Source organism: Plectropomus leopardus, chromosome 5 (assembly GCF_008729295.1).
Source record: "Plectropomus leopardus isolate mb chromosome 5, YSFRI_Pleo_2.0, whole genome shotgun sequence".
In the NCBI taxonomy this organism is placed as follows: Eukaryota; Metazoa; Chordata; class Actinopteri; order Perciformes; family Serranidae; genus Plectropomus; species Plectropomus leopardus.
Window position 1 is genome coordinate 34,916,876 of NC_056467.1, and position 17,132 is coordinate 34,934,007.

A 17,132-nucleotide genomic window follows, 5' to 3' on the forward strand; every position below is an offset into this window, starting at 1 on the left:
TATTCATCAGAGAGCTTATTTTTTTCAATAATCACAAATCTCATTCAAAAATCCCATACGTTTTTGACGAGGGAACCAGTGCGATGCCAACTTACTAGCTGGTCTACAAAAATATGTCATCCCTTCACCACTCTATGGTGCATGAAGCAGAGAAAGCTCTTTTTCCGAATTTAGAAATGTGCAAAATACCCAGATCTGCTGGCCCATAGAGTGTGCGTAGCTTGAATGGCGGTCCAAAAAATGTAATCTTGCAGCTCTTTTAGACTTTCCAAATGTTATTGAACCGGATGTTTTATATCTTGATAGGGATAGAAGACATTTGGGGGGTTTGATGCTCACAAAAAATTATTTACTGATTTACAGACGTCTCTTCCCCCATGTTAACAAATAGGGGAAAGTCTTTCTGGGCCAGTGTGCATCACATGACCGACTCAAACGGTGTAATTCCACTTTCAGCCACTTTGTAAATTTTGCATCAACGCATGGCGCATTTCCTGGGGGCTTGGTATAAACTGGCAATGTGCAGATCCTGTGAGAATGCTGACATCACAGCCGCACTTCATGCATGCACATCATCTTCGTCTATGGTGTGTCATTACAAAGCAATGCTGCCAACTACTGGCCTGGCATGCATACTACAGCATTTTCGGTTATTTTTGCAGATCCATGTACCTGAAAAAACGTTATTACAGTGCTATCGTATGAACACAGATTTCTGGCAAGGGAAAGACTTTTCCACTTGTAGTAGGGTCATTAGTTAGATGATAGTAATTGAGCTTCCAAAACTCAGAACATGTTTATCTCAAATAGAAACCACAAATGTCCTAAACTTTCTTACGAATAAAAATATATTAGCACTAATATTAATATTTTGCACTATTTGCTATGTTTTGCCTTATAAGCAAAACCTTACATGTCAGAATGTGTAAAACACTATTTTTCATAAGCTATCCCACCAATGACTATAATGCAAATGGATTTAGTGTTTAGTGTGCAGTAAATATATACTACGAGTACTACAGGTACAGCACACTATGTGTGCATAATACTGAATGTATATACAGTATCTCTAAGTGCGCAGTAACTCTTCAGTGAGCTTGTACTGCAACAACAGTAAGTTCAAAATGAGCAAAAGAAAAGCTTGAGTTAAAAGGGTTAAATATGTATGTTTCTGTTGCGTTCTCTTTTTGTTGTGTGATAAATCACTCCCAGGTGCCTCACCCTTTTTGCAGAGTGTTAGATTTTCTCTCTCTGTAATTTGATGTCAGCAGACAATAGGTTATTTTCTGGCTTCAGTAGGATTCTTGCCAAACCCTCATAAGGCTCAGACATACTTTCACCAGCAGTTACACACACCCGCGCATGGTTCTTTTAATAGTTTAATTAATTGTCCACGTCAGCCTCCGGTAGGCTGAGAAGTCCTCCTGCTGCCAACTGGGTGAAAGTGAAACTAAACAATGCTGCTGGGTCTGCAGTGAATGTCTGTCAAATATCCAACTTAAAACCAACATCACCATGACGAGGCACATTCAGCTGGCTTTACAGCAGTGTTTTGAACTGAACTGGAGTTTGAAACTACAGATAGAGAATATGCAATCAGTGCACTTGCTATGCCCACAGTCCACGCGGTCACAAAACATGGGGTGCATATGGATGTCCGCATAGGGTCCATGCAGACCCGTGTGGACATGTGTAGATGATGATGTTTACGTCACATGGATCAAAGTGGATCCTCACAAATATGTGGACACAGAAACAATATGGTCATTATCTTTATGTCCTAGAGGATGATTTGGTTGGACCGTAGACATGGCTGTTTGAGGCTGCCCATCATTAATATTTTGAGGTCCACGCATTTACATTTAGTCTCTCTGTCTGCACTATTGTGCTCACTTGCACTTCTTCATATCGCTGTACACAATGAGACAAAGCAGTCCCAGTTCTTCTAACAGTCAGGAAGCTAAATTATCTCTGGTTGGGAACCAGCCCAGGCACCGGGAGAAAATGTTGGCATTATACGTTTATGCAAACAACATACATTACATTTGTACGCTGTCATTGGCAAATGAAGGGGATGATGGATGGAGTGATACTTGCCAAGCTGCAGACCCATGTGTGGAGAATCTGCTTACTTACTATCAATCTCAAGTAAAGATATTAGTATAAATGATTCAAAGGAGAGCTGATCCAATAGGAAGATTTAACATCCAATTAAATTGACTTGTTCTTATTGTGAATGTTCATGTCATTCATTGAGATACAGTAGAACTTACAACATGCCACTCATCCTGAGACCACAGACTTGCTGACATGTAGACACAGGCATGTGCAAATGTGTGGGACTCCCCTTTGGTAACTGAAGGAGTGTCTTCAAGGAGTCTACAACTTCAGTCCAGTGCATTATTCATTTTGTCTAGACATTGAAGTGATGAGTGCAGATTACACCATCGATCCAGCAGTCAAAGTGTTCACCCATCAGATGCTTCATCTGTGAGCAGTGGCAGTGTGAGGGGCCGGCCCAGGAGTGTGTTTTTACAGCTATTTCAGCAGAGCTGTTCTGTTGCGTTTCTCTGATCGAACAGATGAGCCGGAATATCAGTGAACTTGGAGGAGGCTGGGCTGTGGGCTTCTTCAGATGGGCTCAACAAACAGACAAACAGAGGACATAGAGGAACGGGATGCAGGGCTCACACACACATACACACACACACACACACACACACACACACACACACACAGTAAGCCTTGGCTGAGTGGTGGCGGGCTGAGGTCTTAGCTGATGCTGTGCTGAGGTCGGGGATTTATTAGACAGAGACGCCACAGAGGAATCCTTTCGAGTCTGCCCCACACACACGCACACATGCACACGCACACGCACACACACACACACACACACACACACACACACACACACATACACATACACACATACACACACAGAGTCATCATCGCAGACAACACCAACACAGACATCCATCCAGGAATATCGACAGCAGATCATGGCAGATTCCTTTATGTAACAGACACAGGATTCTTGCTCAGATGAAATGAAGCTTTTAATTTTGGGTGGGTGGTGAGATGAGAATTAAGATGTTTGCATGGTAAACACAGCTCCACCTACAGAACAGCTTTATCTCTTTCTCCATTTTTGTGGTAGGAGAATCTCTCCTATAACAAGATGGATCCCTACTTAAAATATCAGATGACTCAATATGCTTCAGACAGCTCCCACACATGGATGCTACTGAGATTTGAGCTGTTGATCACTAATGGCTCCAATGGCTTTGTGTCTCTCTAAGGCTTATAAGCATGCAAGCAACCATGCATCAAAAAAACATATGTTTTATCACATTATAAATTAGCTTCACAAATGTTTCATGAATGAGGACACGTTTGTTGCAGTGTCTTTACAATATAGATACATGGACACAGGCGGTCTTATGTCTCTTATCAGCCTGAAGCTTGTACATAAGTGTGCACATTCAGCTCTGATAGGACTGTGATAGCTGTGGCATTATGGTTTTGGGTTGTCCATCCACCTATCCATCCATCCCAGAAGGAATTTATTCAAATTTGACACAAACATTTACTTGGACTCAACAATGAACAAATTTGAATTTGGTGGTCATAGGTGAAGGTCATTGTGACCTTGTGTCTGTCTCATTTAGCATAAACGCCAACATGGATTTGAAGATAAAAAGATTAGAATTTGGTGGTCACTGTGACCTCACAAACAATGTTTTTTTACATAATTTAATAATTCAGACAAGGACATTATATATCCAAAAGGTTAAAAGTCAGCTAGTGTTCTGCAAAAAAACTTTTCTGGCCATTATGCAGTGTCATAACTCAGGAACAGAAAGGGAGACATTTGCTCAGGTACTGAACTGGTGACACTAATCTTGATACTGTGCTGCTGGGCAGAAGATGTGTAAAGCATCCATGTTTTTACAGACATGATTGTAAACTGTAACTGTGACTTGACTGGTTCGAGGAGGTGGTACTTCTAGTTTTCTCACGTTGTCACCATACAGAGTGGTTCATTTCCCAACTGATGTGTTACTGCACGTAACTTTTCTAATTAAAAACGTGGTGTCTTGCACTGGCTTCCCCTTTAACATTTCATCAGTGGGCTGAGAGGATCTTTTGGCCCTCAGGGTGCTAATGCTGTAATGAATGCCACCTGATCAAAAACATATGTTGAACCTGTGTTTGCCATAGGTTTCAAATCCATTTACTACACACAAATTGCAGACAATAATAAGAACACACACACACACACACACACACACACACACACACACACACAGGGTTTTTGTTGTTTGTGCAGCTTGCATGATCAGTGCTCATGCTTCATTGTGTTGCTGTGATCTTGTGCTTTTGACTGTCTGTTTGCAGGAGTGTGTGGAGGTGGTATGTGTTTTTCTGTGTGTTTGTGCTGGGGGGGCTTAACCTTGTCAGCAGCCGTCCCTCCCTCATGTATACCATCACATACTCTCAGGAAAGTCAATGCGGAGTGTGTGTGCAGCATGGTCTCCGGTCATGTGCTGTTCAGTGTGCTGTCTAAATGAGAGGATACAAGTCTGATGCAAATGTATGACTGAACATGTCATATTGAAATAAATGTTAAAGGACATTTCAGCACATGGCTGCACATGAATGAAAACCATTTGTCCATGAATAAAACTGTCTGGTTTGTGTGTGTGTGTGTGTGTGTGTGTGACTCATATATTCATCATAACTGCTGCCTGTTTAGACTATGTCTGTATGATTGACACTGTGTGCATCTTCCTCCTCCTGTCTGCCCCTCCTCCTGTGGAGCAGGTGGGAACAGCAACAGTGTGTTTGACGTAGAGAAGGCTGTGGGTACCATCATCATTGCCAAACCTCTGGATGCTGAGCAGCGCTCCTTCTACAACCTGACAGTTCAGGCCACGGACGGCACCAACACGGCATACACACAGGTAACAGCCTAACCTCTGGTTCAGCGAGCTTTCATTGTTTGATGGTTTATAGGTATACCTTGTAATTTTTTTGGAGTAACTAAACCCTCTTGAAACGGAAGCAAATTGGTCTGATTCCCTTCCAGAACATAAGAAGAAGGCAAGGAGTAACTTAATAAGAAATTACCCAAAATATTGGCAAGAAATTAGTCAAAGTTTCAAGACAGTTTCCAAAAAATAGAGAATTAACAAAAAAAACAAGGAAATGATAAAAAAAAAGAGCCTAAATAATTTAAAATAGATTTTATGTAACATACATCCTTATAACCATTTCATGTACCATTTCCTGGATTTTTTTTTTGTTTTGTTAATTTTCTAATTATTTTCATTCTCTCTCTCTCTCTTTACTTTTTCATGTAATTTTTCTTGTCACATTTTAGTCATTTCTTGCAGTTTGATGGATTTTTTTTGTCTAGTAGTTCATTGCCTTTTTTTTTTTTTTGCCTTTTTTTGAACTTTTTATTTAGCCATCATAAAGACAACACATACTACATATAACACAGAGGAGATGTCCACAACAAGTTCACATACTTGTCATACTTTTGGTCATTTTATGTCTCTCATAAAACAGCACAAGCAGCCAACCTTATTTAAACTGGGAAAAGTTCAACACAACAAAAGGAGGAAGGTTTCCTTTAACCCTCAAACTGCGCAAATTGAAATTATGAACACAGAAGGCTGGATTAGTAAGAACACTCACTCTCACTCGTAAAATCTGGGTTGTAGCACAACCCTAACGTTTTACTTCATTTTGAACTCGAGTTCTTACTCGTGCCACCACGCATACCACCATCTTTGCAGGCCATAAGAGGACACTGACATGTACAACCCTTCTGACCCGAGGAGGAATTAACCTGGGAAACCATGGCAATTTACAGACAGTTATCCCTAATAAAATACATGTGTTGGTATGCTAATGAGGCCAGAAAGTCTCACTGAAAGTGTGTGAAGTCAACCGTGAGGCAGCTGCACACGTCTTCCACCGACACCCTGCATAAAAGCACCCATGAGCTGGAAATGCCCTGGGTCAAATGGGCCTAAATACCCTCCTGGGGAACCTTCCCCAAAGAGGAGTAGGCTAATGCTATAGCCGCGTTCTTTCACATCCACCGATGTGAAATAATCTCCCTGTCTTATCGCTTTGAATAGAAGGCGTTGTGTCAACAAGCACAATGGCATTTTCCTCAATGATTTGTTTTAATTTCCTCAATAAAACAAATATGCTCCACTGAGCATGGAGGGGGGGCGAGCCAGGGGATCAGGCCATGAAATGTTCAGTTTGACTACTGCCCTCGCCATCACCTCCATATACTCCTTGTGGAAGGGGTCTTTCGGTGCCAGCCCTGCGGCAGCTCCCTCACAGCTTTCTGTTTCCTCTTCACTCCGGCAATGACCGCCGCCAAGTCCTCCCCATCCTCTTCCTCGCCTGTAATGGCTGCCCACTGGCCAGTGTGAAAATTCACAAGTTCCTCCTGTTGTGGGAAAAACTCACCGTCATCTGGAAAGGATTGCCGCCTGGTTTCTGGTGTTCCGGAGGGAGGGAGAGGTGGGAAATCCACGTCTGTCTATGGGCTAGCAGGCTTGGGAAGAGCTGTGCTGCCCGTGCTGGGGGCAAAGAGTTGCACTCGGTGGCGGAGCGTGGTGAGAGGGAGCCGGGAGCACAAAAGGTAGAAAAAGGGGTCGTTTAGTGATAACTCTGCGTGCTCCTGTCCCAGACACAAGATGCAAGTGTCGTGGCTGTCCTTCTCAGCTGTGCACCTCCAGCACTGGGAGCAACGCTTCTTGGTGTCCGACATACCTCATAAGCTAGTAGGCTAGCTAGGTTAGCTGGTGGAGTGGCTAGCGAGCTAGCTAACTCAGACCAACTGCAATGCTTTCATCCCTGCTGAAGAAGGCTGGTGTCTTCAAGGATCGAAGATGAAGTCTTTTCGTCATTCAAACAAAGGCTAGGCTGTCTGTGCTGGAGTAGTTCAGACAAAAAGAGGTAAGCTATTTTAGCAATGTAACCGTAATGTATTAGAAGGCGGTGAAACAAGATGTCAGCAGCGGGCTGAATAAAGCTTGAATGACACTGGCAGTTGCACGGGGTGACTTATAGCCTTGGTGTCGAGCCAAGGCACGTAAAGACGCAAGGGCCTATTACCTGCCATTCAGGCCAAGACGTGACTTGGGTGGTGTTAGAGTTTTATCAATAAAATGTATTCAGCAGAGCTGCTGGTGACAGCTTGGTAGCATGAGTAAGAACTCAAGTTTGAAATGAAGTAAAACTCCAGTTTATCACACAGAGTTTGTATGCTGGCATGAGGTGGTATTTCAGGTGATTCGAAAAAGCTATATTTCAGAAAACTGCAATGGAAACCCTTTTTTCACTTTCATAGCTCATATGATTTCTAACACTGGGCAGCGGTAATGTAACTTTATGGATGCCAACTGCTATTAAACCTAAAAAAGAAGAAAAAGTACAATGAAGTCCCATGACGTTCTACGAAACATGACTCGGTATGTGTGGACAGAGGAAGAGACCATGATTTTATTAACTCTGATACGAGACAAATAAATCACAGCGATATTAGATCGGCTTAATTGAGTGGCTGCAATAGAAATAAACTTGCTGTTTTGGACATCCATTGCCATGCTTCTTGGAATGTTATCAACAGAGGAGAAGTTGCTTAACATCCAGAGAGAAGTATAACATCACTCAATGGAAATGCAGTCATCTCGCAATTGTGTTTTATCAAAATCTCGTTTTGTGCAAGTTTTGTGCAAATCTGTAATGGAACACAGCTTGTAAAGCCTGTGTTTCCCTCAGCTTTACTGACCAAATCGCAAGACTTATCTGCAAAGAGTAGAAACATTGGAAGCTGAAAAAACATTATCAAATAACACCAGTGTTTGGTGAAACATGAAAAAAGGTGTAATTTTCAGATTTTATTTTAATGCCCCCCCCACTCTGGGCACCAATGTCATTAACCCTGATAATTGGTTGGATTTAGGTTGTTGTGACTTCAGGAAACCAAAACTGTCATGATGTTAACGTCCACACAGCATGAAATTCAAAATTTTAAAATAATGTTGTTAGACGTTTAAAACATCATAAACCGATTTTCATTCCAACCAAAATGAAATTTCTGCTCAATGTAAAAGTCCAGTGTCTTTCTGATGTCATATTGACATGCTGTGCCAGCTGTGTCCAAGCTGGAGATAGCCACAGAAAGAAGTATCATGTTTTCTGATTGTCTGTCCATCTGTCTGTCTCATTCTCATAAATGCAATATCTCAGGAAGGCCTTAAGGGAACTTCTCCAAATTCCAAATTTGGCACAAATGTCCACTTAGACTCAAGAATGAACGGAGAGTTTTGTGGTTTTATTTTATTTCCAAAAGTCAAAGGTCAGCTTCACTGTGACATCATAATGCTCTGGAAAAACAGACAAATATGCTGGCCATTGCTCAATGTCATAACTTACAAAGAGAAGGGGAAACATTTGGTCAGACACTGACCTGGAGACACTAATCTGTAAACTGCTGATTGTAGAGATCCTCTGTGAGGTCAGGGGGAAAGATGTGTGTGAAGCATCATGTTTTCACAGACGCAGTTGTAAACTGTAAGCATAGAGGTGGCAGAGTATAAGGAACGCAGACAACTGCTACAGTGACAAATACGGCTTCATGTGCTGTGCAGAACCATTTCCTGTATATTCTATAGGGATTGTGTATATTCAATATTAAGGAATATCTAACATCAAGGTTTTAGAAAATGCATCATATCAACACTATTGGTTGACCTATATTGGTTTTTCAGGGCTGATACTGATATAGATTATTAGTATTTAATGAGACCGATAACCAGTATCTGGAACAGAAACTTTGTTTAAATGTTAACTCAAAAGTGAACCTTCCAACATCATATACAGCAAGCGGGAGCAATAGTTCTGACATGAGGAATGAGATGCGTAGAACCCCCCATACACATACACACACATACAGACTATTCATCTATTTATTTCAAAGACAGTCAAAGATCGTAAAGAGGGACATATTCATGCATTCCATATTTATTCAGTCAGTGTCGTAACATCCACAGTTGTCTCTCCATCATGCCAGCTCCCACTCGGCTCATGCTGTCAGACCAGAGGGCTCTCTAAAGTCACTTCCAGACTGGTCTTGAAAAATTGTCTGGGTCGTGAGATGGACAGGCAGTTTGGTGTGGCATCTGCAGTGATGTGGGAGTTGCGTCGGACCATTGTGGTGAAGAAGGAGTTGAACCGGAAGGCGAAGCTCTCGATTTACCGGTCTGTCTCTCTTCCAACCCTCACCTATGGTCATGAGCTCTGGGCAGTGAGCAAAAGAATGAGATCATGGATACAAGCAGTTGAAATGAGTTTACTCTGCAGGGTGGCTGGGCTCAGCCTTGGAGAGAGGGTGAGGAGCTCAGACATCTGGGAGGAGCCCAGGGAAGAGCTGCTGCTCTTTTGCGTCGAAAGGGGCCAGTTGAGGTGGTTCGAGCATCTGATCAGGATGCCTCCCGAGCACTTCCTGTTAGAGGTATTCCAGGCACGTCCTACTGGTAGGAGGCCCCAGCACAGACGCAGAACACGCTGGAGGGATTATACATCTCGTCTGTCCTGGGAACACCTCAGGATCCCCCAAGGGTAGCTGGAAAGCATTGTGGGGAGAGGGACGTCTTGAGTGCTTTGCCTAGCCTGCAGCTCCCGCAATCCGGCCCCGGATAAGCGGATGACAATAGATAGATGGATAGGGGAAAATATCTAAGGGAAAAAAGCTAGGGAAAAACTATATTTAGAATTTTCAAAATTACACATTTAAAGTTATGTTATATAATTGTTATATTTTAAGCACTTTTTCCAAGTCTGTTTTTTTAAATGTCTTTTTCACTTATTTATTACAAATTAAAACTTTTTTTTTTAATTTCTTTATAATTTTTGAGTCATTTTGCCTCTCCTTGGTCATTGCCCTCTTCCTATGAGCTGTGGAGGAGTGAGGGGTGGATCTGACTCACAGACAGCCTGTCACTCAAGTGGCCCCGACCTTAACTATGCCTAACTTTTACTCTAATTTGGAGCCAGCCTCAAGTGGCAGGTTGATGAACTGCAGTTTTTCTCATTGGCTTCATTTTTTTCAGGTTTATAAAGCACCTTTCTTAACCTGAATGAAAGATTGAAGAGGTCTGTCTGAGCACACTGGGGTGGTTTTGTCAGTTTATTGAAAAATGGATCCAGCTCAAGAACAAATTCTCCCTGTACTATGGAGGCAGTCTTGCTACAGCCTGCCATCCCATTCCACACCTCCTTTATCCTGTTCTGTCCCATTTTGGCCTCAGTCCTCTCCCTGTGGCTGCTCTTGGCCTCTCTCATTGTCCTCTTTTGCTCCTTCTGGACAGACTGGAGATCCCTTTGGTCCCTCTTCTTCCTGCTGAGGAGACCTTTAATCTCTTTATGAATCCATGGTTTGTTTGGGAAGCAGCAAACCTTTTTGAAGGGTACAGTATCCTCACAGAAACGGATGTTATCGGTTATGAGTGAGAGAGACCCTTCATATCAGCCATGCGTCCCTCCTGGAACAGTTCCTAGTCTGTGACTAGGAAACCCTCCTTGAGGGTCTCCTTCGTGTCTTTACAGCAGACCTTCATGGTCCTTGTGCTGGCCATCTTGACTACGAGGTGTATCGGATTGTGGTCTAATTCTCTGAGAGAGGAGAGGCAAGAAGAGCTGCATGCTTTTTTTACACAGCGATCGTCACAGTACTGCTGCAACAAAGACCTTTCATTTCACCAGTTTTGCTTTTTTTTGCACAGAACCAAATGACGGCCACATCGTGCTGCTCCAATGTGTGATCTTACCCGCATTCCATAAGAGGACTGATGATGTTAAACACAACAGCATCAGCCTCTAGTGTGCATGGTACTTTCTAAAGAAGAACAATTGTATAAGATGGCAATATTAGCCCTTTCCTGCCAAAATAAAAAGGTGCACTCCGTTTTTTTTAAACACGGGTAAATCCATTGAAAAAGAAAAAGAACACACTTCTCTTTATATATCTCTTGCTGATTCATCTCTTTCAAACTCGTTGCAGACTTGTTTGGATTGATGTTTGGGCACTGCTTAGGTGGAGACGTGTTAATTAGTGGCGGCATGTCATTGCATCTTGCCAGCTAAGGAGCTGAAATTAGCACGTTCTTCTGAGTTTTGTGTCCCCAGCAATGAGGATCGCAGCTGGAGGTGGTAAAAACCTGTGGCTACTGCAGAGTCTTTTTTATTTTAAATAACTTTATTTAACAAACATTTTTGCTTATGTAAACACATACAAATTGGACAGATGTTTGTAATATACAGATATATTCATATTATACAAAAACAAACAGATGTTTAACCACTTCTTATCCCTCCGTACCTCCCTTGGCATCAAGAGCACATTAAAAAATAAATGAATAATTAGAATATAAAAAAGAAAAATAGAAAACGGAGGGGGGTCCAATACATACATATTAATTACAGTGGCAATGTCTACAGAGAGGAATCACTTGTTGGATGGTATGATGTATCAAAAAGCAAGTACTGATCAATATATCATATTTTAGGGAATTTGTCAGAGGATTCATTTAAAGTATATCTTATTTTCTCAAGCTAAAGTACTAAGGAGTCATTTGACCTGTGTGTGAATGCTGATTGCGCACATTCCCATTGCATTAAAAAGCCAGATGTTAGTTGGTGTTATCAGGTTATTTGTGCAGTGGGAATAAGGTTAAACTTTCATGTACCGCCCTGGCATATGGCGGTTGGTCTCTTCCTCTGATTCAAGGGAAGGTGCTCCTAGATATTACTGTCTCCACAATTTGCAGATGTTGCTTGTTGCAAGCTTTGAGCTGGTTGCTAACTGTTCAATCAACATTCCCTCCTCCAACAGTGTAAAAGGGGCTATTGACATAAAAGAGGTCAGCAGTGGGCTGAATAATATTCTCTCTTATTGCACAATTTATATAGAATTTAAAGTTTGCCTGGATAAGAGAGAAGGGGACATGATTGAATATTATGAGGGTGCTGGGATGTTGTTTGAAGTCTTGTGATGATGGTGTGGGTGACACTAATGTGGTTTGCACTTGCTGCTGCAGCAGATGGTGGCATGTAAACTATCAAAACAATGGCATGTGAGAAGTCCGCTGCAGATAGTTAAGTCTCGATCATCCCGCCATCACTTCAATATCAGGAGTGCAAATGCATGAATTTGATTTATTTCCATGAAAAAATAGAGAGAAAAATAGAGAAATGATTACACAAATAAGCAGACACACAAAAAAAATTAAACCTATACTCTAATTCCGTGGTTCTCAAAGTGGGGGGCACGCCCCCCTGGGGGGGTGCGGACACTCTCCTGGTGGGGCGCAATGTCACGGATGGAGGGAGAAAAAGGGTCGTGGACCTGTCACTGGTTAGTGAAAGCTCCCTCCGTGGTGAAAATGCAAGGGGCTGGACTGACACAAACCAAATACGCTTACAAAGCTTACACAGGTTCATTTACTGAGCCATCGATTAAAACGGAGCATTGTCATTTAAATGGGAGTTGCACCTACGACTCTGACATGAAGGCACGTATCATTATGCAGTTACTTTTCTACACTAGCAGCGGGTGCCGTGAGCCCCTCCTCCGTCCCAAAGCACTCACAGGTGGTCAGTCCCACAGTAGGCCTGCGCCACAGTCCCAGCTGCAGTCAGAGCTGAGAGGAGACCCACGCCACTCTGCGTACAGACTGAAAATTAATCGCACATGCGCAAAGCTTAGAGAGCGGAATGTAAATGTAAATAGAAATGTTTTTTCACAGTCGTGCTAAAATAAGTCACTGCATTTAAGTCCTTACCCTCACTGAGACAACACCCTGTGGAGTTTGTGCAATCTCTCTCGTTTCAATCATTCATAATTGCTTTATAAACACAACAGTCTTTTTAAAGACTCACTCCTTCTTTACAGATTACCTTCCTGCAATTGCAGTAGGCCTATTTGTAATCTAAGGAGTACTTTTTCCTTTTTAAAAAAACTCGTAGCCCCTAGAGCTAGCCCACTTCTTCCCACTGCAACTTCTGTAATTTCACACACACTGTATCAGCAAACAAACAGACAAACAAAACTATGTGCAAGTTTTATGGTACGTAAAAGTCAGGCAACCGATGAAGAAGCCAAAGCTTTGCAGATATGATGAGAGCTATTTTTTGTATGGTTTCATCGTAACTGACAAGGCTGAGCTGCGTCCTCAGTGTGTTGTGTGTGCCGAGGTGCTGGCAAATAACAGCATGAAGCCATTCAAATTAAAATGGCACCTTGACACCAAACACCCTGACTTAAAAAAGAAGCCTGTAGACTTCTTTAAACGGAAACGTGATGGACTCATGCAACAACAAACTACCATCTCTAAGCATAGCACTGTCTCCAAGCACTGTCTGGAGGCATCATATGCAGTTGCTCAAAAAATTGCTAAGCTTGGAAAACCCCATACAATTGCCGAAACACTGATCTTGCCGGGCACGCAAGACATGTGTAGGATCATGAACTCGGAGCAATACCTATGTCAAATGACACTGTGTCACACCGAACATCAGACATGTCTAGTGATATCAAACAGCAACTAATAAACATTAAAATCAATCCTTACTATGCGCTGCAGCTGTATGAATCCACTGACATCGCTGGACAGGCCCAGCTTCTCACCTACGTCAGGTATGTGCAGGACAAGGAGACTGAGAAAGACATCCTGTTTTGTCGGCCTCTTCAGACACGTACAACAGGGGAGGCAATCTTTAATGTCCTTGACTCGTTCATACAAGACAGTGGTTTGGGTGGGGAAAGTGTGTTGGCCTTTGCACGGATGGAGTGCGGTCAATGACAGGGCGTGAGAGTGGCCTCGTAGCTCGCGTTCAGCAAGGTGTTCCACTTGTGCAATGGACACACTGCATGGTCCATAGCGAGGCACTTGCTGCCAAGAAAATGCCACCCCTCGTCAACTCTGTGCTTCACCAGGCCGGAAAAATTATTAACCACATCAAAGCTTGTCCACTTAACTCACGTTTGTTTCGGGTCCTCTGCCAGGAAATGGGGTTCGGGCACAAACAGCTGTTGCTGCACACTGAGGTTTGCTGGCTTTCCAGGGGGCGGGTGTTACAGTAGCTATATGAGCTGCGAGACGAGGTAAAGTTGTTTTTGACTGAAAATCAAACAGATCTGGCTAAGCACCTGTATGATACCATGTTGCTTGCCTCTCCCTCCAATTTAGTGGATATATTTGACCGGCTGAATGGCCTAAGCCTGTCTTTGCAAGGCCGCGAATCTAACATTTTGCTTCTTGCTGAGAGAGTGAATGCACCTGGCACTGATTTCTCCTCTCTCCTCCAATCAGCCGCTGATCACCTTTCAGCACTGAGGAACCAGTTTGGGTCCTACTTCTAAGAGGACTACCGTTCATTCGCGTGGGTTCGAGACCCATTTCTCTGTTCAGCAGACGAGCTGTCAATAGACATGCAAGAGCAGCTAATTGAGCTGAAGAGTGACATAAACTGAAGCATCTCTTTACCACCTCCCCTCTTTCGTCATTCTGGGTAGCAGTGATGTGGGACCACCCTCAACTCTGCGACATAGCCTTAAAGATTCTCCTCCCTTTCACATCAACATATTTGTGTGAGGCAGGCTTCTCGAGACTGACTGCGCTCAAAACTAATTATCGCAACTGCGCGCAGATCGAGGATGACCTGAGGCTATGCTTACAAACATTGCTCCAAGAATTGAGGACCTTGGCAAGGCAAAGCAGGCTCATGTCTCACACAGACAGACCTGCAAGATTGAAAAAGATCATGAGGCCCGTAATAATAATAGTAGCCTAATGATAGTAATAATAACACTAATAATAATAATAATAATAATAATAATAATAATAATAATATAATAATAATAATAATAATAATAACAATTGGTCGATTATAGTTAATTATAATAATAATAATATAATGATAGTGATAATAATAATGATTATGATAATAAGAAAGCATGCCGGCTTACATACACTCACATACCTAAAATCAAATATCTACAATTTTACATTATTATTTATTTTAAGAGGTAGTAACTAGGAAAAATGAATATTAAGTAACAAAATAAATAAACAGTAACCCCTGTAAACAGCTGGTAATTGTCAAACCCCCTCTTCATGCCTGTACCTCATGAAAATCATGTTTTTGTACATTATTTTAAACAGATTTATTGTTTGTCATTGTTTTAGCTCCACATTTAAATAGCTTCACTGAAAGCTCTACTCCACAGATTGATATACAAAAATGTTTTCGAGTGATACAAACACTGTAAGTTTTTAAATAAAATGTTCCCCTTAAATTGTTTCTGCCCCTCTCAATCACTGAACTGTTCCTTGAGTTACATGTTCAGAATGACACCACTAATGGTATTGTCATGTTAATTATATTGCAAAATAGTATTTCGTTCAGTAGTAGAAACTTTGATTTAGTGGAAAGTGGATTTCAAACTCCACTTCTAACCATAAAATCAGCTGTACTAATATCCTTTTATCATATTAGTAGAAAATGTTCAACCATTTCTATTATGATAAAATTCTGGCAACCTCATCTGCCAATTTTTATTGTAAAAACAGCCCCCTACTGTCTTACTGAGACAAACATGGCAAGAGCTCCTCCTCTCTTCTTGCTTCTCGTTTTTCCTGTCTGCCCCGGCTCGCATGAAGCTGGCTAGTTCAGGCAGGCTGTCTGGTGTATATTCCCGTGCTGCCAAGTCTCTGTGAAGCAGAGAAAACTGCACTCTCTGTAAGCGCTCTGGCTGTTCACCAAGATGGTTAGTTCATCCGCCTTGTTGGCGAGAATGCCTCCCTATCCTTTCTCTGACCTTCACCATAGCTCTCCCTCCCTCTCTCCCCCCCTCCTCATGCTTTTCAGTCAGAGCTCCTCCAGTGAACTCTGCCAACTGAAACTGCACTAAACTTTTTTGTAACCTTTTTGGATTGAGTCAGCTTTGACCTAATCGTTCAAACTGACAATTTGATTTAAAGATTTTCATAGACTTCTTGATATGTCTTTTTATGAGCAAAGGGATTATTTAGAAATGTTCACAGTCCCTCTAAGTATCTCCTCAGAGCACGCCAGCCTACTACAACAAAAAAATGAAGCTCAAACTCCAAATGTAACTGTCTTCATTTGAATGCAATTTTTACTTTTACCGTAATTATTTATTCATTCATTCATTATCTATAACCCCTTATCCTGTTAGGGGTGGTGAGGGACTGGAGCCTGTCCTAGCTGTCATTGGGCGAGAGGCGGGGTACACCCTGGACAGGTCGTCATACTATCACAGGAGTGACACACAGAGACAGACAACCATTCAGACTCACATTCACACCTACGGCCAATTTAGAGTCACCAATAAACCTGCATTTCTTTGGAATGTGGCAGAAAAAACCCAGCGAAATCTCATGATATTGTTTAAACAGACATGGCCACCGGACTGGTAACAACAATGTAATCAACACAATGTAACATTACAAACATACCAAAACATTACATCATGTGAAGATATTCTATGATGTTATGTACCTCCAGCCCATTCTCATTCTAAAGTTGTCAAATACTGCTGCTTTGACTGTGTTTTTGGTGTACGATCTTGACGCCAAATCCATCTTTCGCTTTGAAATGATAGGTCTCTGGACAGCATCAGGTGAGAAGGCGGTGGGACAGAACCAACCGCGGTGTTTTTATGTGCCACTGCATGGCCAGACACATGCCACGCCAGCATGATGTGCGGACGGGCAGAGGCCAGATGGGACCTGTCACATCCGCATGATACGCCACAGAACGGCATCAGGTTGAAATGCTGGTAACAACATAATATAAAGAGCGCCATAGGGCGGGCAGGAGGGGTGATGGATGGGTCCAACAAACCCAGCAGTTTCATACAGTAGTCCAGTGCACTTCACGTCTGAATGTATTTTTTTTTCTGAGGTTTACCATGTCCCTTCTTCCCCTAAGCCTAAGCATTCATGCCAGCATGTGTGTTTGTTGACGTCCCGGCTTTGGCTGCCATGTGCTTGTGCTGTCTCAGAATAACCATG

General features: G+C 42.3%; 1 protein-coding gene across 1 annotated transcript in view; it reads left to right on the forward strand.

Moving 5' to 3' along the window:
• Positions 1-17,132, forward strand: part of LOC121942862 (protocadherin Fat 3-like) — a 154,641-nt gene that overhangs the window by 105,154 nt on the left and 32,355 nt on the right. The window contains exon 5 of the mRNA XM_042486152.1: positions 4,825-4,964. Coding sequence (XP_042342086.1) covers positions 4,825-4,964 — 140 coding nt within the window. The remainder of the gene's footprint in view (positions 1-4,824; positions 4,965-17,132) is intronic.